The sequence below is a fragment of the Notolabrus celidotus genome, chromosome 17 (assembly GCF_009762535.1).
Source record: "Notolabrus celidotus isolate fNotCel1 chromosome 17, fNotCel1.pri, whole genome shotgun sequence".
Lineage (NCBI taxonomy): Eukaryota > Metazoa > Chordata > Actinopteri > Labriformes > Labridae > Notolabrus > Notolabrus celidotus.
The window spans coordinates 6,495,370-6,521,674 of record NC_048288.1 but is presented as its reverse complement, the minus strand read 5'-3'; the positions used below and the strand labels follow the sequence as shown (position 1 = coordinate 6,521,674).

The 26,305-nt window shown below is 42.7% G+C and overlaps 1 protein-coding gene across 2 annotated transcripts; it reads left to right on the top strand.

The window, feature by feature from the left end:
- Positions 1–4,430: 4,430 nt before the first annotated feature.
- On the top strand, positions 4,431–26,204 carry myrip (myosin VIIA and Rab interacting protein). Of its 2 annotated transcripts, XM_034705859.1 has the most exons (14): positions 4,431–4,514; positions 7,075–7,172; positions 7,422–7,502; positions 8,088–8,249; positions 12,302–12,470; positions 12,671–13,197; positions 13,336–13,485; positions 13,778–14,563; positions 14,845–14,907; positions 22,572–22,763; positions 22,851–23,012; positions 23,218–23,313; positions 23,939–23,999; positions 25,646–26,204. In XM_034705859.1, the coding sequence occupies exons 2-14, from the start codon at positions 7,083–7,085 to the stop codon at positions 25,687–25,689; spliced, it is 2,583 nt and encodes an 860-aa protein (XP_034561750.1). In that variant the 5' UTR covers positions 4,431–4,514; positions 7,075–7,082; the 3' UTR covers positions 25,690–26,204. The 2 variants fall into 2 exon arrangements, with proteins under 2 accessions (XP_034561750.1, XP_034561751.1); XM_034705860.1 differs by lacking the exon at positions 14,845–14,907.
- The last annotated feature ends 101 nt before the right edge of the window (positions 26,205–26,305 follow it).

Sequence of the window (26,305 nt, the reverse complement as noted above, 5' to 3'; positions counted from 1 at the left end):
CGCTGTTGGCCTAGTGGTCTAAACACCCCACGTACAGAGGCTACAGTCCTCGTTGCAGGGGTCGCCGGTTTGATTCACGGCTGATTGACCATTTCCTGCATGTCCTCCCCCGCTCTCTACTATAAAATAAAGGCAAAAAGGCCAAAAATCTAACTTAAAAAAAAAAAAAGAAAGTGTGTGCTGATTAAGAAATTAGAAACTCGGACCAAAATCATTCTCTGTAAAGGTGCACTTATTGAATTGATTTTGATTTGAATTGATTAGATCTATAGAAACTAAGCTAATAAGCACTAAAGTTTATGTCATGCAAGACAGACGATACGATGAAACACACTTATCAGTAATCATTTTGACCTTTAAGGTTGTTTGATTGTTTCACAACAACAATCATGCACTGACAAATAAGAAAACGCTCCACCTTAAAATGTCTGATAGCTGTCACTTAGGGGCCATATGACAGCAGCATGGGGAATTTATTTCCGTCTTACTTCAGTAGCAAAGATGCAAAAGCAGTAAAGCATCATGTGTCTGTGTCCTCATCCCGTTAGCCTAGGTTTTTACTGTAATCTGATCCTCCTCTGGTCCAGTACCAACAGGCGTTACCCACCATGTCTGTCCGGTGTCAACCTCTGGATCCAACTCTGCTCTGAATTTAGCTAGCAAGTAACCGGTGAATGTTTCAGTTGTGTTTTTGATGTTCATATCTCATCATGCTGAGAGGCTCAACTTGATTAAACTATTCATAAAGCATATGATCCTGTGTAGTGGCTTGCTTTCGCCAGTCGAAACAGAACCAATAAGCCACTGAGGGGCTGCTTTTCCAGGACTTACAGAGTTGACGCGTGTCCTCGTTTTGCAAATGAATCAATAACGTTCTGGTCCACTCTCCGTGCACTCACACCAAATGGGTTTATTTACAACGCTAGACAATCAAACTCTGCCGATCAATCTGCACTTACATCCAATATTAACTTGCACAATAATTAACAGGCTCACAGACATCGTAAAGACGATGACGGCGGCGGTCAAAAACTGTTAGCTTACTTCTGGTAGGCAGCTCACGTGCCACTAATTTTGTCTTCTTCTCTTTGTACCTTCTAACACCCAACTTGATAAATCCTGCCACCTAGTGTGTAAACAAGGAAGTGCAACAAACAAAATCAAACATTCCACACAACACCGATACAAATATGGCTCTCACATCAGGTTTTCTGTATACTTATCAAAGTAGGAGCTGTGGTTACACAATTTCTAGCATGTGCGTCATCAGTGGAGAAGCGTTTTCCTGATGTTTTTGAGCATTCATGTCCGACTATTTTCTCTGTGCTGCTGTCAATCAGTAAACATGTAGTGTGGTGTTTGGGTGACTCCAAAAACATCTGCTGCTTCACTGCACAGTCATGAATGCATGTTGGTATGTAAAAGTGTAGACTTAGAGTATAAGACTTGTCCACTTTTTCAAATGCAGTTTAAAGGGGAAAAAACAGCTTAAACTACGGTCAATAATGTTATTTGTAATTGTTTTTTTCAGCCTGACATTTTGGCCGATGATATCTCTGTATGCCGGACAACTGCACGTGAAACCGGCTAAATACTGGCTAACGTAAACCTCTTAAACATTAGTGTTGACACAATGCACAGCGAGACATCCTGTTACAGCAATACTTGGTTTTTAGTTAGTTTTTTTTGTCTGCATCTTCCTGAGCACTTATGAACAGTGTTTGATGCATACATCTGATGGGATGTAGACTGATGAATAACTTGCTTAAGTTCTGAGACAGTTCATGATTGTTCTCCTGACTTTGCTTTGTAAAAACATCTGCAGCCGGTCGGGGTCTTTGTCGCTTGAAGGTGTCTTAACATGTCTGTATTTTGGGGGATTTTGCTGTATTAATGAGTGCGTTGTTTTTCTTAGTGGACAGTCTCTCTACGTGCAGGTTTGAGCAAGACCCATTGAACGATTACATAAGAATACCAAAGTACAATCCTAACCCAGTAACACAATGTAATCAGGTATTAAAAGATAAATTAGTCATTATGCAAGATTGTTTTTCCCAGACACATCATGGTACTGATGTTGTTGTTGTAATGTGGAAGAAGCATTAATAATTGGTTGAATTTCAGCTATTTTAACTTTTTGTTCTGCTGCTAAGTCCAGAAAAAAAGTTTTAGCTCTTCAACTGTAAGAGAAGTGTAGAAGAAAGAAAAAATACATAAAGTAACCTCTGACCTTTTGTGATTGAAGAACAAAACAAGGTGCATATATATAGCAACACACACACAAAGGTGCTCGTCCTGCTGGATAAACATACACCACATGCGTCTGCCTCTCTGCAGGCTGCATCCATATTACTGACGGCCCGGTGACAGCAACACCTTTCTGGACATCTCACAGATGGTCAGGTTGTGCTGACAGGCTGTTCTGACATAGGTTGGCGTTGGTGTGCAAACAGTGCTGAGCTGGTGTTGAAATGGAATAAATTTTCACCCTACCTTGTCCTCTGGAGCTTTCTTAGTCTGAACAATTTGTGTGTCAGCTTCCCTGTGTGTGTGTGTGTGTGTGTGTGTGTGTGTGTGTGTGTGTGTGTGTGTGTGTGTGTGCTGCCCATCTTACCATTCAGCTCACTTTCTCTGACAGCAGTCCTTTTGTGTCTACATTGTCCTGAGCCGCTGCAGGTAATTTCCCCCCACCTAATGTCCCCTTCCATAGCGCCAGACAGAATCATTCAGCTCTAACCAAGTGGGAACAGTACAGCTCTGTTGAACGCAGCTTCAGTCAGTGTGACACAACTCTGGCAGTGAAGGACGGGTAGAGCGTGTAATGGTTTGGAAACTTGTTACACCGTGCTGAGACTGGGAGGACTGGGAAACACATAGGACTGCACTACATCCATTATATTCGTGCACAAATCTTTTACGTTGAAGCTGCTGCTGTTGCCTGAGGTTATAAATGTAGAAATACAAAGCAGTCATTGTACCTTGTGGATAAGTTGCATCATGTCACTGTGTGTCACAGTGAAGTAATGTAAGAGTTTGTGATTGCTGGCTTACAGCTCTGTACCTCAGAGCTCAGACAGACAGCAGTTCATCTCTCAGTAAAGCAGAAATAGTGGAGTGTATCTGACAGCTGGCTGCGTTGCTGCTGCTGCTGCTGCTGCTGCTGTCAGGGGAGAAGAGACGAAAATGCCAGTTTGTGTGATTTTGATGTATTAGCTTGTTTTTTGTGCCTTCTATCACCATTTTATACCAAATAAATGTCTTTTTGTAAGATTTACACTCAAAGGAGATACCATGTCTGCACTCAAAGGAAACATTGTGGTGCAGAAGAGTGGTGGCGGTCTAACATTTAGCCATGGCAGGATCACTAGCGGCTCTGGCTCCTTGTCGCCAGACTCGCACCAAGCCACGGCGAGCACTTGGCTGTCTCTGTGCATTCAGCCAGAAACTGCAGCCTGTCCAACAGGAGGAGCAACAGGACACTGTCAACAAGATTTATGTAGAAGAGGACGGCCAAGGGTGGGAGTCATGGAGTTTATGAAGGCATTTCTGGGAGGTTTTGGTTTTCTTTTGGCTCCTGTTTGAGGATGGAAATGAACTAAAGTGACATCCAGAGGTGCAGCTGGAGCCAGACTGCTCCTGTGTTTTCTCAATGGCCTGAACAGTAGCATTGTATTCCACCTTAGTGCTCCTGCGAATCCCTCGCCTGCTCTCTCTGACAGTTTGTCTTCTGAATAAGCTGCGTGTGAATTTATACTCTGTTTTTACCGCTGATGAGCGAGCCACAATAAATGGGGAACCACAGGAGGGATGTCTAACAGGAGTTAATGGGCCTCTGAGGGAATATGTGGTTTGAAAGGCGGGGAAATTGTAACCACTGCACCTTCTCTGGGCTCTTACAGCTTTTTATGTAGAATAGTCTGAAAATTATAATCACAAAGTTTCCATTTTGGGTCACCCCAGTCTCCCTTTGCTTTAAGATTTTGGAGTTTGTTTGAGAAAGAAACTTGCACAATTATAGCTCAAACTCTTAGGAGACTTGGCCTAAATGTGCTATACAGAAAACATACAACCCGACGGTGCATCTGCACTGAGAATTTGCGTATGATAAGCACCAGAGCGAGTAGTCCTTTTCTTTGAACTGTCATTTTGTTCCTACTTTGTTTTCCCTTTTCATGCACAGCGGGGAAAAGCACCATGTACGAGAAACAAAAGATTACAATTGACAATATGACAAAATGGAGTTGGGAATTCAGATGACGAGAGTACAAAAAGAGAGTTTAGTGGCATTGTGCGCAGTGTAACCAACTTCTATGTGCATCTACTTTATTAGTTGGTGTGATAGGAGTGTAAGACCTGGGTATGTGTGACAGGTGACAGCTTGAAGGCTTTTATCTAAAGGCTTCATTTCTGTGTTTCTCTCTCTGCAGAAAGCAGCGTTCACGAGGGAAGCACCGGCAACGACAATGATGGCAGCATCTGTGGCAGTGACTCCGCCTTCTACAGACAGAGTGAAGGTGAGATTTGCTGTGATGGAAGGTGACAGGTTCGTGGTGGCGCTGATGGGTAATTTCAGCCGCAATTACAGTCGACATTATCTTCTCCGCTCTGCTGTTGCTTCTTGTCTGCTGTGTTTGCCGTATTGATTTTTTGCAATGTTTCACCCTCTTTCCATTTTCTTAAGAGGTCCAGTTTTTACGTTTATTGCTCATTAATTGTTGCTTTAACAAATAGAGACCATCCTGCTGAGTGCTTGTCTGTATGAGCTACACAACAGGGAGATGTCCTCTTCAAATCAGTCAACTGAAAAGCCATTAAGATTCACGCACATAAAATCACAGCTTCAGAAAACATATGAAGATACACACACTAATGTGTGCTCACTGTACACAGTCACACAGACATACACCTTCAAGTAAACGGGCTCACAATCACACAGCCCCAGCCTAATGATGAAGCTAATTTCATTTCTTTGCACGTGATTATGAGTTGTTTATGCGCTGATGATGATCGCTGCTTAGATAATGGCTGCTCTTGAGAAACCCAAACAAACAATCTGTGAGTGTGTGTGAGTGTGTGTGTGTGGGGGGGCATGTGTGTGGGGGCATGTGTGTGTGCGTGTGCATGTGCGTGTGTGTCTGTGTGGCCTGTATTACATTTATCTGTGCTCTCCACATTGGCGATATGTGTCAGGGGGCAGGCTACAGAGGCCGAGCGAAATATTCTCTTTGTTTTGTTAAGTATTCTTTGCTGTATTCACACACGCTCCTGAAACCCTCCTGAAACTTTTGGGTGGGCTGCATGGGAGAATGCAAACCCTGATCTCACCCAGACTTTTTTCCTCATAAATAAAGTTTCCTCATGAAGTCAGGGTGAGTCGATGAAAGGAAATATTCAGGAAAATTAATAATGACAGGTGTGCAGGGGCGAATCAAAAGTTTGACATGTTACAAAATAAGATAAATGAAAACTTCAAAGGTTGAAGAAGGAGAAATTTTTTTAAACTTTAACAGCACATCTGACCATTTGCATGTAGCTTCAAAATAAATGCAAGAACGTCCCCATAGCAAAGGTCTCATTTGCTTCATCAGCCATCATGTTGAAAAGTCACACAGGCTGTTTTCAAACCGCCTACTATACTAGCAGTAGCCTACGTACTGATTCGGCCAAATTCAGTATGTAGTATGTGAAAAAGAGCAAAATCTGCAGTATGCCAAATCTACCCGGATGTCATATTGATTCGGGAAAATTTCACAGTATGCAGCAGACCAGTCTGCCTTGCGTACTGTTTCCCACAATGCACAGCGCTAGCGTTATGCGTCTTCTTTTTTCTGTATATGACGGGGCCACTCAGTTTTTAGGTTCTAGGCAAATTATTGAATTCCATATAAATCACTTCTTAACAATTTAAATCACAAGTGATGCTAAAGAAGCAGTTTCTCTATCAGTTTGGCCATTGTTTACTTCCGCTTCCCAAAACCGGAAATCCAATGTATGGATGCAAATTTCAAGTATTTTCCGTGATCGATCTTTGGAAATGTTAACGCTCAATTATCAATTAATCATTAAAAAAACATAAACGTATTCCATGTCAAAAACAATGCCAAATCTGTTTTTCCCCTCAATCAAATTTTCCTTCACAACACAATGTATATAAAACGGACAGTGTTCAATAACTAAGGATCGTATTGAGGTGTTCAAAATGTTAAACACGCTGAATATCAACATGTGGAGCAGGCTCATAATCTTTGCGGACATACAGTCATAAAAGTGAAGGCTCAGACTTCAACAAGGGAACTGAACAGAAACATATGTCAGACTCACAGTGTCCAGTTTTCTGTCACTCGTTCTTATTGAGAGAAATAAGCATATGAACGTGGCCAGGTGTCAGCCGGGAGCGCAACTGAGTCATAATCAGTCTGGCGGCGGAGGAAAAAAGCGCTCTCGGAGACCTGTCACTAAGCAGCAGCCCCCAGATGAGCGTCTCCGCTGTGTGCAACACCTTCAGTCAGCTGATTCACATGAAACATGCTTTAAACTGAAAACACCTCCCTGATAGCTGAACAAAGTGAGACCACATGATGTTTAGAGAATCAGAACAAAAAAATGTGTTTGAGTAAGTTCTTAACAATCAATCCAATTAACATCCCTAGTAGCAGGCGGTTTCGAGAACAGCCACTGTGGCTTTCACTGCAAGCTTCTGATGTCATATCCGGCCTGCCAAGACTCATCCCTCCCTGCTCTCTGCCTCCTTCATCCAGCAGGGGAAACTTCAGGGTATGAGGGACATGCATGCTACTTTAAAACGTTTCAGGGGCAGAGCTCATAAACAGTTCTATAAACCTTTTAAGGGCGCATAATAAGGTGTGGTCCAGACCCTCAAACTTTGTGCAATAGTTAATAGGGGTCACCGATCATTATTATTTGCCCATCAGGAAGTATTACGACTCACTGTTTGGGGACTATTTGACAAGAGAAAAGGTGTTACATAAGCTTAAGAAGGTGGAGGTGAAATGTTGTGTATATGTGTTGTTAAACTGTTGATCTCATAAAAGTTCACACTGTGTCTGTCATCAGGACACAGCATGGCAGACACGCTCACAGTCGCCCTGCGTGTCGCTGAGGAAGCCATAGAGGAGGCCATCGCTAAGGCAGAGGAGTTCAGTGACAGCTTGGTGAGACGTTTATCTCTCCCTCCTCTTTCTTCTCTCTCACTCTCTCCATCTCTCCTTTTTCCATTTTCTCCTCATCTCCTTCCTCTTCTTCCTCCGGCCTCCCTCTTGGTGTCTGTATCAGTAGGAAGCAGTCATGGTTGTTGGCTAAGATGTCTGCACGGAGCCTCTCCTGGTAATACACAGTCGCTTTGAACAGTATATATGTGCGTGTGTTTGTGTGTGTGTTTGTGTGTGTGTTTGTGTGTGCAGGAAAAGCAAAATGAGGCTCGGTATCTGCGGGACCACAAAGAGGAGCTCATAGAGGAACTTGCCACAACCATTGTACAAAAAGTAAGTCCAGCCAGAGTTCATTAGACTTTATAAACATTTATTTTTCCATCACATTTTGAAGCGTTTAAGTTGTTTTCCAGGTCCAAGTTTGTCCTCATTTCTAGGACAGGGTTGTATAAAGTTCAATAACATGTTTGCATTCATTACTCTTTCAAGAAACAGCAAAAGAACGCAACAAATTGAAGTTATTTTCATCTTTTGAACTCCTGGTTACACCAGCATCATAGAAAAAAGACACGGTCTTTGAATGTCACATTTAAGTTTGAATATAAATTCAAATGTCAGCCTCTTTCATGAGAACCATGCTTTGTAATTTGCATTAACTTTGCACCTTTAATTAACGATTGCTGGCCTGTAAAGGACAATCTGAAAATGTGGTTTTTTTTATCTCCAGCTAAGCCTAATATTTCAGGAGGATTCAAACAGACACCGGGTTGTTGGTTTTAAACTTTCATTACAATGAATTATTGATGCCCGAGTGTAAACATAATAGGCCTTTATGGGATTGCATATTTTATTCCAATTTGCTGAAGTGATTTAATCTAATATTAATAAGACTTTCCTTTTCTTCTTCTCTGTCTTCAGATCATCCAGAGGAGAAAGCGCTCAGAGATGCAGACAGAGTATGACTTTGTCTGGCCTCAGACTCAGTCTCTCCTCCCATCCGGTGAACTGCCGTCTCCGTCCCAGACTCAAGGCTCTTCTCAAGGAGCACAGGACACCCTGAGGCACTCCTACACCCTCTGGGTTAGTGTCTGCCTCCACTCATGCTGTGAAACTCTGAACTATGTCAAACATATCCTCAGAAGTCTAAACAGAACTGTCTCATCCGTCTGTCATGGGAATCGCTCCTCTGATCCTCACTGTGTGTTTAAAGAAGGGTCATTTGGTTTTCCAGTAAAGATGTACATTTCTTCCTCCCTTTACTCCACGTGTACTCTAAAGCTCCTCTGTCTGTGTTTTGGTATGTGCTCCTCAGGGTGGACCATATGTTGTCTCAAGAAGAATGTTTTGTTTGGCAGAAAAATCTTTGCAGCGTCTCTGTAGCACACAAGGACATGTGGTGACTGTGAGGTCCCACTCTGTATGTGGCTTCGATTCTGCCATGTGCCCTCTCTGGATCTTGCTCCTCTTTTATAATGAGTCAAGGAGGACGCTTCAGACCCTCAAGATGTTGCAAAGCTAACTTTAGCATAGTCATAATATTCCAAGGGTATTGGCAGACAATTTGGAGTAAAGGACTACATTTTTTATCGATTGTTTCATCTCTAAACTGGTTGCATCAGTATAAAGGCACCAACATAAAGTGCAGAGAATCATTTTGTAATTTTAAGATATTTTACCCTGAAGATGGTGCGATTATCTAGCTAAGGTTTTGTCTCAGACATGTGCCATAATGACTACATTAGTATGTAGTTTCAACCCTCACAACTTTCAAAGTCAGTGTGCATTTCATTTGATATCAGAAGTTCGAACGCCCCCTGAAGTCAGATTTCCGACTTGGACTCTCAGAGAAACTTCAGTAACCCCAAGCTCAAAATCCAAGATCAGGGGTACCCAAATACAAATCTTAAAGGGCCACAAATATTTTTTTCAATGAGCCAAAGGTCCATTTAATGAGGTCGGTCAGACCAAATGCCATAGTATGGTAATATTCAAAACAAAATGTCCTTTTTGTTCAAAATAACAACAAAAATATGAACTATAGTTGTGCTCATAAGTTTACATACACTGGCAGTATTTGTGATTTTTTTTGGCCATTTTTCAGAGAATCTGAAAGATAAGAGAAACACTTTGTTTTCACTCATTGTTAGTGGTTGGGTGAAGCAAATTATTATCAAACAACTGTATTTACTCTTTTTATATCATAAAGACAACAGAAACTACTCAAGAAATCATAAATTCTGCCAGGGTATGTATACTTATGAGCACAACTGTAAATGTTGTTGTGTGTTTTTTGTGTCATAGATATGTCAAGAGTCCTGCTTGCAGCTTGATATGATGATTTCAGTGCATTTATTTTGTAGTTCTTACTTCTGAATTTTGTGGAAATGTCTCTTCAAAATTCCTATGCTTCGTCTCATAATGCCGTTCCAAATTGGAAATCTACAGCACAGCTATAGTCTCCTGGCATATTAAGCACATGGGTCTTGTGGTGGTTGGAGGGTGAGTGAATTCAAAACTTTCACTACATTCTTCTTTCAATCGTTGATTTTCACCATCCACTTTTCTTTGAGCAGTAAACTTGGAACACACCGTTATCGTGCATTCTAGGGTCCTACAGCTGGCAAAGTGCCAATATGCGAACAACTCCTTAAACGAAAGTGAAAGTTAAAAATTGATCCAGTAACAGCCTGTCTGGGTATCGTTGACATGGAGACAAGTCCCGGTAAACACGCAGGGACCCGACCAAAACACAGAATGACGGGATAACAGTCCGGGGGCCACTGCGGGCCGCCTATTGAGAGCCTCTGTCCTAGATGATGTCTACCTGCAGCAGGAGTAGAAAACTGAACTTTAACAGCATTTATTTGCATTTTAGTCTTGTTTTGTTCCCCGATAGTATTGTGCAAGTTCTATTTGTGAACATGTCGTCAGAAGCCTTGATTTTCATTGTAGGAATACAACAAAGTTAATATTGACACTCAAGTGATGCATTCCCAGACATAAACAAACGTACACAAAGGACAATCAATAAGATTCGAGAGACATTCAGTAAAAAACATGACATTCCATGAAACAATGTCATGTTGCTTTCGCCCACAAACTATCCTGGTCTGGTGTCATCGCCTGGAATTGGCTAACAATTCTAAAAGTAACGTGAACTAAAGGCTAAAGTATTATCCGAGTTGTTTCAGATGATTACTAGAACACTGTCCGACTTTCAATGTAAATAAAATGAACCATTACCACAGGCCAGTGATTCCTGTGGGCCTGACCCCTAGAGAGGGCCGGGAGTAATGACGGCCTAATAAAAACTGTACGATTCTTCATGGCAAGCAAAGCACGGCCAATTTCCTCAATGTGATAAGCAAACGTAAGGTTGATGATGAATCTACACCTAATGTCACAGCTGCTTAAACAAGGATAAGAAGTTATGATGAGTCATATCTGGCTCTCAGCTTGACCTCCACCAACGATGGGCTGCCCAAACAGTCAAAATATGGGAGTCACGTGTTGAAGTTTCACTCTTAATTGCTTGCCTTGTGAAAGTGGTTCATTGGTTTTATGTGTTAATGTCTAAGATGAAGGGAGGGGGGTCCTGCAGAAGAAGTTTGGGAACCACTCCTTCACCTTCACAACCTTAACGGCAGCTAGCAGGGTCCAAGTGAAAACAGACAGTACCAGAAAAGTTACACAGCTGCACAGAAGCTGCACATTTTGGACTTTGTAGGGTGTTAAAGCACACGTTTAAGTCAGAGAGCCAAGATACAGTCATTCCAGTGTGTTAGACATTAGAATAAGTAACACAGTGTTGAAATAACTGTGTGATTTATATTTCAGATTTTAGTTTTCTCTTCATATTAGCATGATGTGTATTCTTGAGCTATTAGGGATCCTTATGCTGCATGAAAACTTTGAGTTTCATCTGCTGCGTGCAGGGAAAACAGACCACCAGGCAACAAAAGACTCATAGATGCGTGACTAATTCCTCCTTTTCCACAGTTTGAAGCTCTTTACAGTTCATTCCCTCTTAAGTACAGCAAAAGCAAAGCATAATGTGAACAAAACACAGGTTGCTCAAAGCACATAGAGATGTATAGTACACACGGGGCCCACACACACCTGGCAGTGATAGTACTACCAGTCAGCAGGGACTCCTGCAGATTTGTCATCGTCCCGTGTGTGAGTGAAGCATCAAAGCTGCTCTCACCGGGCTCCACCGTTCTGTTTCCCGCCGCTTCGCTCAGGGAAGATCAAAGTCCCGTGAAATATGAAGGGATCTCTCTGAAAGGCGCGGCCCACAGTGGGACGGGCTGTGTTTATCAGCTCTCTGCAAACACACTCGCTAAGACACAGTGCGTGGAAACGCACACTAACATCAGTGCTGCCTCAACGCTGATGCTGTAATCTCATACCTCAATCCCACCCACTGGAAGAATTATGTGTTCCTCTGATTTACTCCAATAACAGCTCATTTTCACCAAACTTTCACCTTAGCAGTCTTCTTACTCGGATGGCAAATTAAGATTAGGTTTAATTGAATGTCCACAAACATTGATCGAGGAAACAGAGTCCATGAATCAAGATACATCTGTGGCTCATCTTTAAGAGGACTAGGAAAACATCTTATATTATTATTATATTATTATATTTCATCTTCATCACCTTGGATCTCTTTTAAACACAGACAGACATATCTAATGTAAAGAACCCTGCAGAGCACCTGCTGTCTCTTCTTCAGTTGTTCTCTAGCTCCCCCTGCTGGACAGAGAGTTGCCTCACAGTCATAGTCGTACTAACAGAAGAGAGATCAGCCAGATGGACTGAGTGCTCTCCTTTATATTATGTAATTACTATATGAGACTATAATGTGTGACTTTCCCTGGCTCTCGTGCTGCTTTCTCTGTCCAAGCAGTGATAATCTGTCTGGATCTGAAGGGCCTGTTGAGACTCCAGTGAACAAAAGCCAAATTAAGAAGAGACTGATGACCGAGTTTAAATCTGTCAAACGTCTCCATCACATATGTTTCTTTGCTCTTTTTTTCTTTTGACTCTTACGATGGAGTATTTATTGCTCATGGTCCCGTTTGTGTGTGTGTGTGTGTGTGTGTGTGTGTGTGTGTGTGTCCTCACAGAGATCCCGCTCAGCGTTCTCCCTCACCAGTGACGACTCCCCAGAGAAGGGCCCAGACGAGGAAGGCGCAGGGGTGGGACGCAGCCTCCAAGAGTACGCGTCTCTGAAGAGGGAGGGCAAGGCTACCTCCCTACCGACCTGGAGGAGTGTGGACCGCCTGGACAACTCCAGTAAATATCACACCAAGAGACTCAGCATTTTGAGTTATGTCTTTATAAATCATCTTCAGGCACTGTGAGCACTGTGATGATGAATAAAGTTTATTCAGATGTGCATCGTTTACTTTACTAAGGATTTAAGACTCCTCTATTGATTATTGTTGGTATAAATTGCGGTTGGGTCATTTTACTGTCTCCATGTGTTCCTCCAGGTGCATCCTCAGTGCTCCACAGCCCAGACGGTAACTGGATCGCTCTCCACAGTTCACAGTTGTCCCGGCCCAGCCTGCTGACCAAGAGGAAGAGTCTGGTGTTCAGCGTGCTGGAAAAAGAGTCCGGCGTCATCTCGGCGTACGACGAGATGGGATCAGACTCCGAGGAGGGTGACGAAGGATGCTGGGGCGTAGCACTGAGGCAGTTCAGACGCAAATTATCCGATGATACTTACTACACGGACTCGCAGCACGACCCGGAGTGGACGTACACGCAGCACCTTCCCATCACCTCTCCGTCCTCAGGCCAGTTCACCAACACAGAGACCCTCAACTCAGACTCAGAGGCCTCATCAGTGCTGTCCGCCTGTCCTCGCAAACCGCCTTCCAACCACCTGAGGAAGAAAGGACCGCCAGACACACACCTGCACCCTCATCACCAGCTGCTCTACCACCAACACCTGCAGCAGAACTTTACTCCGTATCCGCACCACTCAGAGGCTCTGGACGTGAACTTCAACCCAAAGGTCATTTCTCTTTACTTTTAACTTTGGATTACTGTGTTCGACAGTAAACACAAAGCATATCATAGCATATTTTTAACCTAAATGAAACAGTTCCTCGAAAACATACTTCATGTTCTTCTTCTCCGTCCTCTCCCTCAGGTGATGGGAGACAGCAGCGAGGCCGAGGAGAGGCAGAACGACCTCATCAGAAGATCTCGGCGACGCAGGAAAAGCAAGAGAGAGTCGTCATCAGAGAGGAGCCGGCCCGGAAGCCAGCCTCATGCTCAGTCAGCGTACCCTCTAGTGCAGGTGAAACATCGCCCCTCCTCGGAGCAGTGTGTGTGTTTCCTGATAAATCTGACTTACAGGTCCCAATTTGCCAGAGTGAAATTAAGTGGTTGTAAAACACTGTTTCCCCGTCGAGAGGCAGCAAATTACAATCCTGTGTGATGATGCAATCCAGACTCAATAATCTGCTCAGTTCCTCTGTGTGGTTTGTGTATTTTGCTTCGTAGTGAGCTTCTTATATTTATGGCAGTGTTTATTTTTCTGATTCCTTTACTTCCGGTTGAGTATTTCGTCTGTTTTTCTGCCCCTCAAGGAGAACGGTGGGTTTCTGCTCAACGCCCTCCTGAAGAGGGGCATGAGTGAGGATCAGTCGGCCCCTGACAGTATGCCAATGGCCACAGCTGCACCGGAAGCCTTCAAACTAGATGCCATGACACCCGAGCCAGAAGACTTTCACACAGTGGTCCAAAATTCAGTCGCACTCAGCTCCCCACCACCCCAGCCTCTGGCCCCGGGGTCCCGGCACTCGCCCAGCAGCCCAGGGCCTGTAGACCCCCTAGAGGAGGAGCTCAGATCCAGACTCAGCGAGCTGGTCAGCCGGGCCAACAGCAAAGACAGCAGCTCATCCGAGGAGGAGTGCATAAAGCGGCCCGCGGACAAACAGATGGAAAAAGAGAGTGACAGACAGAGAGAGAAGACGAGGCCGAAGGACACAGACAGAGAGAGGCAGAGGGTTCTGGAAAGATTAAGAGACAGGACCAGCTTTAAGGAGAGAGAGAAAGCGAGTGAAACAGTCCAAGTGAACGGACAGGAGATGAGACGAGGTGAGAGACTAATTAAGAGTTATTCAGTGAGAGAAGAAGGAAGAGTAAAAGAGAGGAGGTTAGAGAAGAGGGTGGAAAGTTTGAAAGAGAGACTAGAGGAGCCGGGGCACAAGAGAGGAGAGAAAAGAGAGCTGAACAGACAGAGTAAGAGACTGTACAGGAGAGATGTGGAGAAGGAGGCGGAGCCCAGAGTGGGAGCAAAGAGGAGTGGATCCAGCGCAAGTTCACCTGCTATTACACCTTCATCCCAGGAGGGGGTGCTGTCAGACAACCAGGTAGGATCATTAGAGACTGTGTTAGACTTATTTGTGCTGCTCACTGTCTGCTGCTGTCTCTGCCCTGCTTGGTCAACACTGTCTGTTTGTCTCACTTCTGATACATCTTCTTTTTTTCTCTTAATATCTCTTCATCCTCTCATCTTCCTCTCTTCACCTTGTACGATGTGACAATCACTGCTGTCCCTCATCCCGTGTCCTCTGTGCCTCCCTTCTTTTTCTTTCTTGGCTCGTGTGTTGCTTTGTGGGTGTGTGTGTATGTTCCTGTGTGTGTGTATCAGGAGGGACAGAATGACTCGGAGCAACAGCAGAGGCTTCAGTTGCTCTCCTCTCTCTTACAGCAGGTGAGATATCAGATAGGGAAGGATGCCTGCGGTGCGTTGTGCCCTGTGCCTTCTATCATTTTAGGATATGGATCTGTTTACCAAACCTCCATCATACTGTGCGCACACACTAACACACTGTACTGAAGAGCAAACCAGCTGCATGCGCACATACAACTTGTTAAACCTGTTCTGTTGTAGCATGCAGAAAGGCATTCCCCTTTCATGTGAATGCTCAACAACACACATGATGCTTCACGTGTGCACAGCTCAGGCCTTTACAGTTTGAAAGACACACTTTATTTTTGTAAACAAACATAAGGAGACAACACAGCAACATTTTCCTGCCCTTAGATAGAGTGAGAAAGTCATTCTCTCCATACTTTCTTAATTACAAACAATAACTAACCTGTCTGTCTCTACTGGTGGTTTGGATTTCAACCATTTAACACTACTGCTGCTAATAAGATCTTTAACAAGTATTTATCTGCAAGGAAGAGATGAGCTGCAATGTTGCCTAGATGCATTGTTGAGATTATCCATACTCAAAAAATGTTTTTAACTGTCACCTCCTGAAAATATGACTGAATATTTGGGGAGCTCCAAAATATGTAAAAAAGATCTCAGCTGAAACATTTTATTTTGAGGGGTTTTAAAGAAACACTGTTTTGCAATTGTGTTAAAGAATCATATCGCCACAAAATAGCTGCAAATGTGTTTTTTATTATTAAAACAATCCATAAAAAGTCACATTTTGAAATAGCCACAGGTCCAGTTGTGAGTAAGAACATTCTGGTCTTATTTTTTTATATATTTTTGGGGCTTTTACTCCTTTATTTAGAGAGGAGAAGACAGTGGATAGAGCAGGAACAAGGAGAGAGAGTGGGAATGACATGCAGGAAAGGGGCTGCAGGCTGGAATTAAAACCAAGCCACCTGCTATGAGTGCGCGATTTAACCATAAGGCTAAATCTGCACCCAATCTGGTCTTATTTTGACCAGAGGACCATTTTTGCCTCAGCAAAACATTCTAGACATTCAATACAACATGTCCATCTGTGATATAAATCGCTCTTCGTGTACAGAGACTGTAGTTCTCAAAAGCAGTGTGCATGTTATGGACGACTAAATGATTAAAGAGTTGGCACCAGAGTTACCTCAGTTAAGCTAATTATGGAAACTTTTATTGTCATAGGCCTGAAATGCTGTATCTAAGCTCTACTGCAGCCACCCACCACTAGTTGGGGCTGTAGCTCAGGTCAATGGCTGCTGCTTTAATGCGTCAATGCACTACTACCTGGATGTAAACATATTTTTGTTACATTCATACATTTTCCAAAATTTTATATCCTTATAAAACAGAAAAATTGTGTAATAGATAAACAGAAAGAAAAGAAAGAAAAATCAATAAAAAAATCAATAAAAAGGAAAGGGTCAAATAAAAACTTAACCTAGTCACTTATCTATGTTTTATCGCAACAAAGAAATTGTGCTAAAAAATAATAAAAATAGGTAAACACAAATAAATAAATAAATAAAAGAAAGGGAAGGAAAAAACAGATCAAAATACAATTACATACCGTATCCTTCCCTCCTCTCTTTTGTATTGTACAATGGTCATTTAATTTTCTTTCTTGTAACTTATACCTGTTAATATTTTATGTAAGTACAGAAAAGAGCAACTTTTCCCATCTCAATGACATCTTGGAGATAGAATTGTGTGTAGGCTGAGTCTTGTTAAACTGGCATATAACCCCTCAACTGGAGAGATGTGTAACCAGCACAAACATGTGGATGTTAACCTGCATTGAGGACTGAAGGGTGGTGGTGCTAGCTCTGCTAGTGTAAGCCTTGTTCTGCAAACCAATTTGACATTGTTAACCAGCAGATTCTGTGTTCCTTGGTTTAGCCGTGTCAAATATATTGTGTTCATTTTTGACTGTTATTGTTCATATATTTCTGTTCTAAAAACTGGGAAATGAGTCGCCCTTGGAACATCCAAAGTCCTCCAAACAGGCGACTTGGCTTCACATCTTAACCAACAGACCTTTGACACCCCCCACTCTCTCTTCACAGACTCTATCCACTTTCCCACCCTCCATGTACAGTAAAGACATAAAAAGCCCAGAAAACTAACAAAAGGGTTGAGGAACAAACAGCACAGGAAATTTTAAAATTTTGAACGAGCCTCTTGGTTCAATCTAACAGAGTTGAAAGTTCCAAAACAAAATGATTACTTAGAGAGAAGAAGCAGTTTATGAAACAAATGAAAACAGTATTTTCGTTTAAGGAATGCCCCTTAAAAAGAAAAGCCAACAATTCCTATTATCTATTATCCATCATTACAATTTCAGCTGTAGTGAGTTCAGAATCAGAATCAGAATCAGAATCAGCTTTATTCGCCAAGTATGCTTGAACACACAAGGAATTTGACTTTGGTAAACTGTGCTCTCTTTGTACAAGGCATAAGAATAGGAATAAGAATAAGAACTACAATAAAAAATAAAATAAAAATATAATAACAATAACCTTAGCTATAAATACAAAGAAACAACAATATAGGCATTGACTAATATGTACAGGCTAAAATAATATGATAAAGTGCAGTGGTGAGTTGCAGAGGTAGTTTTACATTATAAAATAGAAGTTAAATAATACAAAAAATAGAAATATGGAATTCTGCTTGAGAATTGTTGCATTGTATATCTACATGTATATTTACAGAGAGTATTTATCTGACAGGTATGACACTGTTATGGTTTAGTGTTCATCAGAGTGACAGCCTGGGGGAAGAAACTGTTCTTATGGCGGGTTGTTTTGGCGCACAGTGATCTGTAGCGCCTGCCGGAGGGGAGGAGTTTGAAGAATTTGTGTCCAGGGTGTGAGGGGTCAGCGGTAATGCTCCCTGCCCGTTTCCTGGCCCGGGACCGGTACAAGTCCTGGATGGGGGGCAGGTCGACACCGATGATTTTTTCTGCAGTCCTTATAGTCCGTTGCAGTCTGTGTTTGTCTAGTTTGGTTGCAGAGCCAAACCAGACAGTGATGGAGGTACACAGAACAGACTGGATGATGGAGGTGTAGAACATGATCAGCAGCTCCTGGGGCAGGTTGAACTTCCTGAGCTGACGCAGGAAGTACATCCTCTGCTGGGCCTTTTTTCTGATTGTGTCTATGTGGGAGGTCCACCTCAGGTCCCGGGAAATAGTGGATCCCAGGAACCTGAAAGAGTCCACAGTAGACACAGTGCTGTTCAGGATGGTGAGGGGGGGGGAGTGGGGGGGGGCTTCTCCTGAAGTCCACTGTCATCTCTACCGTCTTGAGCGGGTTCAGCTCCAGATGGTTCTGACTACACCAGAGAGCCAGCTGTTCCACCTCCTGTCTGTAAGCAGACTCGTCTCCGTCCTGGATGAGACCGATGACGGTGGTGTCGTCTGCAAACTTCAGGAGTTTCACCGAGGGGTCTCCTGAGGTGCAGTTCAATCTGCTCGGTCTAGTTTGAGCACCTGTTTTTTCACTCCTTTGTCAGGAAACCCTCCACCCAGAAAATTCAGGAGCTTAGGTCCTTAATTTACCTTTTGGAGTACATTTGGTCTTTGTATATTAACAACAAAAGCATGTCTGAGAGGGTGTATTGTACACACAGAATGCCCACATTTTGAATACTATGTTATGTGTTTTCTATCCTTTAGGTTAAAGCCAGTGTTCCAGTTTTAACATTTTCAATAAGAGCGAATCCACTCCATTTACAATCATCCACACAAAGTCAAATACACACACACACACACACACACACACACACACACACACACACACACACACACACACACGCACACACACACACACACACACACACACACACACACACACACACACACACACACACGTGCTTCTAAGCTCTTAGGCGTGTGGGTCAATGCAGGTTATTACCCAGACTCATTATAAGGGCTCCTGTGTGAGTAATGGTTTCCTCTCACAATGAGACAAGCACTAGTGAGATAGTGTGATCAATGTTTCTTATTTTCACTGCTCCCTTTGAAACTGACATCTCAGCTTGATTTGAATGAGGGAAAACGTGACCATGACCGTGATTATTTTGAATCTGTAGTACTTTTTGCACTTACATTGAGTTAACCTTATTATAGAGAAGCATCCAACATGACAAAGAATATATCTACTATATGAAACAGACAGACGGCACAGTGCCATTCAAGAAATTGGTACAAGAGGTGTTGTCTTTTTTTTTAAACTGATGAACCAAGACACAGATTAGAAACATATATGATTGAACTTGTTAATGCACTTAACCTTGAATGATATGGGAAGGATATGGTTTAAGACAATGGAGTTTATGATCTTTCAAAAGCTTTAAAAACTGGTACAGATGCAGTTAGGGGCTTGCTGCAAACATTAGCATGCCAATCATGTCACAAAGACGTGGCACTGCCATCTCCTGGGTAATGACCGACAATCAGACATCCATTTATCAGGATCAATAACTGCAACTCCCCCCCTGCTCCCTTGTCCCAAGGTGTCCCTCAGGGTTTGGTACTCAGTCCTCTCCTGTTTATTGTCTACTTGCTCGCAATTTGCAAAAATGCCACAGCAATGACATCCAGGTCTACATCTTCCCTGAATCCATCATCACTGCAACCTTCTCCACTCTGAGTTGGCTTACATATATTATTTTGTTTCTGTACAGGGTGGTCAAAGTAATCTGTGATATATCCAGCATGATTCTCAACAGTCAAAATTCCCCTACCAAAACCACTCACAGCTTTTGCCTCATTAGCCATATGTGCCCCACACATCTACAGCTTATAAACACATGGACATCACTTCACCCATTGGTTTGTGAAGACTGGATATGTAGCCCAAAAATGTCAGATGCCATATTTGAAAAACAAAGGTGGAGCTGAGGCCATTTGGCAAACAGTTACAACAGACCAACCTGTGAGTCAATTAGCCACGCCCCTAGTTACAGTATGTTCCATTATGCATAACATATAGCCCTAATGTAATCAAAAGCAGGTGAGCCGTACAATGATCATCCACCTTGAGTTGTCACGAATACAGAAAAGAGGTTAAGACCCGGAAAGGCTCTTCTATCAGGCTGTAAACATTAGTCACTTGCACAGTGAGATTTTGCAGCAGTGCCATTCAAAAGCTCCACCACCCTTTACACATCAGTTCTGACATATTCTATCTGAAACAGTGCTATAGTGGCATCACAGTGTGGGATTTTGCATTGCAATACACAAACACAAATATTCAGACATGCACACACACTGCACTGCTCTGCTCTGCAAGCTCTGACCTCATATGTTGCCACCATACTGCTCGTGTTACAACCACTGATGGATCAGTGATGTGATGACTTCGCCCCACTGTTCAGCCTCAGCATGTTACACACTGCACTCGAGGCTTATCTCGCCTTTTAGCGGCAATATGTGAGCAGCTATTGGCTTTATTTCTCAATGGCGAAGGTTAATGCTTGGTCCTAAGGCGTCCCTCAGGGTTTGGTATACGGTCCTCTCCTGTTCATCCTCCACATGGTCCTTACTCGAAACAATAATCACATCCAACTCCACATTTTCACAGAATCACATACTTCTATTATACTATACAATCATGGGTCTAAGCCAACTGCGTCAAAGTTAGCTGCAAAAAATCCAACATGATCCTCATCTATTCCAAATCTGTCACCAGAGCTAAACAAACGTACCATAATTCCACCCTTTCCCCCTCCTCACACATCTCTGACCCCACAATCAGGACGTTTTTTATCACAGCATCCTGTCCTTTGAACCACACCTCAGTTATATCATCAGAAATGTGTGTTCAACATTTAAAAATGTGGCTAGTCCATCTTCTGCTGCTTCCTGAGTCCAAAACAAACATATCATTTCATATTTAAACAACAGAACTCATGTTATATTCAACAACTCATATATTCTGTACTTGAGTTATTTTTATATCTTCATTTGAAAGGGGGATATCTTGAAACGCCAAATGTATCTTTGAAAGTCAATAGCAGTGACTCGTGCATACATGTCAGACTCTTTCATCTGCATGGTGTTAGTCTAGCTCTTAGGAGAGGACGAGAACATCAGACTCTCACCAAAACACCCGCCTCTCCATCGACCAACACAAGTCAATATCTCTGCTGCTGCTTCTTCATCTTTTTAAGATTACTGAAAGGTAATGTTTCTCAAAAGATAAGATGTTTGGTCTTCTACTTTTCATCTCTCACCTTTTATTGTATCCTGTCTTATCCAAATCATTGGCCTTCATCTCCCGCACATCCCCCACCACCTGACGCTCTACCTCTCAGACTGCCACCACAGAGAGATGGATCAATACGCCTCTGATGCAGCTGAACAAGGCTTCAGCCAGTGATTGATTCATTATTGAATTACATCTGTCTCTCTTCACTGCTCTTTCTCTTTCTTACCATGTATCTTTTCAGATACAGCTTTATTTATTAGGCATCTCCAGCGTTAATTATTTTTCATCCCTGACAGTCTGAATTTGGAAACATGCTTGAATTTGGATGAACAAGCTGCTCCAGATTATGGAGACAGTGACTGGCAGTAAATAGAGTGACTAACATGTTTTTCATTAATGTCTTTTTAAAGCATTTGATATGCTAGTGACAGATCTCTACCAATGAACCACTTCAAATTTAATTAACTGAGTGTGTGACATTCAACACATGTACCATTTCTACTTCTTTATACAACAAAACTTCAAAACATGACATTTCATCAGCACATGCACATTTTTGGAGTATTTCTTGTGATAAATGCCCAATCTTGCATATTCTTTGCATGTGACTGAGAGACACAGCTCATAAAACCCCTGATTCATTATCTGAACACACAAACAAGATAATTACAACCCTGCAGCCCACTTTTTGAAACAGGCTGTAATAAGGGATATTCTATTCATTGCAGCATGCTTAACCTGTTTAAAGCCCTAAAAAGTAAAGATCAATCACTCCCACAGCTTCATCTTGAAACCTTGTTTACTTCCTCTCCACCTCCTCCATACTCTGCTGCTTTTCTCACCTTCAGTTCTTTGTTTTGTTCCTCCTCATTGCTCGTCTCACACGTGGAGATGTGCACAAATCAGAAAACATGTGAAAAGAGACAGATATGTTTGTATTTGTCTCCTGCAAAATGTTTATTTAGCAAACAGAAATCTTTAACTTGAAGTCCCGTGAAGTTTTTATTTCCCTTTCATTTTCAAATAATGATTTCAACATGCCTTTTTCTCACTTTAATGGTTTTATACGACACTCCAAATGTTTTGTCCTTATTGTATTCTGTATTTTGGTCCTAAAATTAAATATATTTTCATTATCATTTTGGTTGTTATGCTACATTAAGCACTTTCTGTCCTTAATGTGGTGTTAAGAGGTTTTATGTGAAGGTTTACATTAAGTTGTTTTGCTCTCATCAGTTCATTACTGAAACTAAATCCATGTCTATTCACTTTAAATCATCAAAGCTGTTGACATTAAGCCCAACAGGGTGTCATGTTGCTATCTCATGGTTGTACAATCTGTGTGTGTGTGTGTGTGTGTGTGTGTGTGTGTGTGTGTGTGTGTGTGTGTGTGTGTGTGTGTGTGTGTGTGTGTGTGTGTGTGTCCGTGTCTGTGTGGGGATGTATGTTTTTGAAAAGCAGCAGAAGTACTCGGCGGCCTCTCTCTGCAGCATCACTACCGAGGTGCTGAAGGTTTTGAATGCCACAGAGGAGCTGATAGGCGAGGCAGGAGGCGAGGGCGTCACTCCATCTGAGTCCTCGTGTGTTTCTCCGGTCTCCAACAGCGCAGAGGCCCGCAGGCTGGACCAGAGGCTGACCAAGATGGAGGAGAATGTAAGCTAACAGGTCCAGCAGCATGAACTAGGAGTTACAGACCAGTGATTCAGTGTTATTGTGAACTGGCTTCTCATCTCCTCACAGGTGTACTTGGCTGCTGGTGCAGTGTACGGGCTCGAGGGGGCGCTGGGGGACCTGGAGCATTGTGCCCGCACCATTAACAGCGGCACCACAGACACAGAGCTGGCCTTCCTGGAGGACCAGGTGGCCACTGCAGCTGCTCAGGTTCAGCACTCTGAACTACAGGTGGGAAACCTTCCCACACAATGATTTTTTATGAGCTTTATATTAATAAGATATTAGTTAGAGAGGAGATAGGTTGGGCTGTTTCTACATCATTCAAAGAAAAAGTAGAAGTGAAGTATTAAAAAGTAAAATTGGGTTTTGGGTGCTTTCTTTTTTAAACTGAGACAGAGCTAATATTGAATTTTGTATTGTCTGTTCATTTCAGATTTCAAACATTGAGTCCAGGATATCCGCTCTGAAAACAGCTGGGTTGAATGTGACTGCCTGCAATCGCTTCTCCAAGTTCAAGCCAAAGGCTAAGGTAACACAAACCCTGAGAGGTTCACCAACAACTCTCACACAGCCTTATACATCTTTGGTTCAGTAAGAGTTAGTATCTTCACATTTGCCTGAGGGAGACCTGTAGTGCAGTGAAGAGTTGCAAATTAAAGCTGTGGTGTCATCACTGAGGTTTTGTGGATATGTAACACATTCACCTCCACTCACTAATTAACAAAAACCTCCTTTAACTGAGAACGCCTGCAAGCTAATTCAGGCAGGCACTTTTAGCTGCATCATTCTCCTCAGTCATCTGATAAAGGTATCCTCCCATTTCGGCGGTCAATTTAAGCAGCGAGATTTCTGATCTCAGCCTGACATCAGTTCTGCACCTAAACTTTCAGCCCCACCACTTCCCCAGCACCCACCTGCAGGCTCCCACCAGGGCGAGTTGAGAAAATTTCTCATCACTCCTTAAATTTCTGCATGCAAAATAAAACTAGGGGGAATGATGAGGTCTGAGCCTGGACAGCAAACAAACAGTGTTCTGCTGCAGCATTAAACATTTCACACCATTAAAACATGAGCAGTCTGACTGAAACAGTAAAAGTTACACAGTGTAGAAATACATTGTGTATGCAGTAAATAAACATACTTTCTGATTACAGCCTGAAACTCTGGACTCATCACGCCATCAGAGGAGGAAGCTTCCAGCCCCTCCAATGAAAGGTACAAATAAGTTTAAAGCTCCTGTGAGGAGTTTTTATCCAGTTATGAATAGGGATGGGTGTTTCAAGCTGAAATACTATTCAATGATCATTGGCATCCATTTGACGATTATTCGAATAATCAGCATACACACACACACCTGCCCCATTAACAGCCCGTTTGTGTGGCAGTCTCGTTAACCAGCAGCAGGACAAGGTGCTGTTAGTAGCAGGCTCTGACAGCATCTGTCTCAATCTTTATGTTGGTGTTTCTGTGATGCGGCGTGGCGTGTGTGTTTACATGTTTCAGCCATGCTCAGTCACTGGAAATACGTGTGTAGTAGTGTGAGATTCAGAAACAGAGAATATCACTGCCACTGTCGCTAATGTTTTCTTCTTCTTTTGTTACTTAATGCGGTTAGCAAACAGCTTTAAGACGCTCTATGGCCACCGTCTGGCGGGAATACCGTATTACAACCAGGAACTGGTAAAAACGATGAAATATTGTACTTTTAAAATGAGAAAATATTCAAAGTAACTTCAATTTTTACAAAGCGAATATCCAAATATTCGAAAATCATTGCACATACCTAGTTGTGAAACAGGTTGGAATTAATACTGATGCCTGGATATGTCCTTAAAAAGCAATGAAGACCATCAGAGACAAGAGAGATCATTTCTGTACAGTTAATAGATCAGGGGGGAAACAGAACTGTATTTCAGTTGTGGAAGGTCACTCCAGTGATTGTTGGACTCACTTCACATCCCTCATCTTAGCAGTCATCAAGACGTTAAGTAAAAGTAAAGCAAGCTCACTAACCTGAGCTGAGTCACACGGTATATAGTGTAACACTCTCCTGACCCCAGGCACATCTTAAAAGCCTTATATGCACATACTCTGTTGATGTGTTAGTGTGAACAAAGACAGCTGGGGAGAGCTGAGGGAACACTTATTCACCTTTAGTTAACATCACACATTTATGCTTTGTCCCTAGAAGAAGACATTGGCTGCTGAAAGGATGTAAAAATGAATTCATTGGCAGGATGGGGACAGGGTGTTTGAAAAGCTCCATTAGATGTAAAGCAACAAAATGGAAACACACACTGTACAGGGGGAGAAGGCTGTTTTATCAACCAACAAGAAGTTGCTTCCTTTTCATGTCAGTGAATGGCTTTTTCTCTGTTAGGGCCTTCTTTATTTTCATTTTTGTCTGGTTTTTTTTCTTCACCAGCATCCTCACAATAGCTCTGATTATCAGTGGCTTTTTCAGCACAGCTCCACACCGACAGCAGAGCTGGACAATGAGACAGAATAAGTCCCCTAATCATATCATTGATTCCAGCTTACAGTGTCCCTTTTTATCAGCACATCATACAGTGTGCTGGAAGTATATGTTTGGTAGGAGAAGTCAGCTGCCATGTGAATCATATGTTATTTATAGTTTCCTTTTTGTAGACATCCCCAGATTTCACAGACTTACTTATTAAATGCAACTTTTGAGGCACTGATTTAAGCACAGGCCCCATGTAGTAGCTGGTTCGACTCCCCCACTCTCTGCTCCCCACTTTTCTTGTCTCTCTCCAGCTGTCTTATCTGATAAAGGAAAAATGAAAAATAAACTTATAAAAGGTAACTTTGCTCACTGCTTTGTGTTTTATGCATTGCAGAAAAATCGGAGCCAGAGCCTCAGGTGAAAGCATTTCGGCCATAGTGGCAGTCAGCAGCACAACAAGTCCCTCAGGGCCACTCCAGAGCCCCAGGGACATGGGGGCCCTCATCCAGTGCCTTGACCCAGTGTCCGCCTCCAACTCCAGGCCAAGCAGGGGCCAACACCTGCCCTGTGTGACCCACCAAGCACTCAGCCCTCAGCTCTCAGCCCGGCATGGTCCCACATCAGTCAGATGCCCCTGACCATCCTCTTTTCCACTTTGACCGTCATTCTCTCCTGCTCACAATGCACACACCAACAAGCAAGGATGACTCGACTGTCAGCGTCTCTGCCTTAAAATCTGCAATCACTCCTCATGACCCGACGAAAAAAACCTGTACAGACAAAAATAACTCTCATCACCTTTTTCTATCTGTTTGCAAGAGTATTGTGATTTACTGTACAATGAAGACGTGGATTAATCATGTGAAACTTTCTGTGATTCAGTGTCCCAAAAAGAGGTCGAGCCGTGTTTTATACTGCATCTTCTCTCGCACCAAATGAAATGTCACGAGGAATCGTATCATTCTTTAACCCCCCGTCAGAGCTTATTGGGATGATTGTCCATTTTCACACATAAACACAGAAAACACACACAGCCATCAGATAATACAAGCTT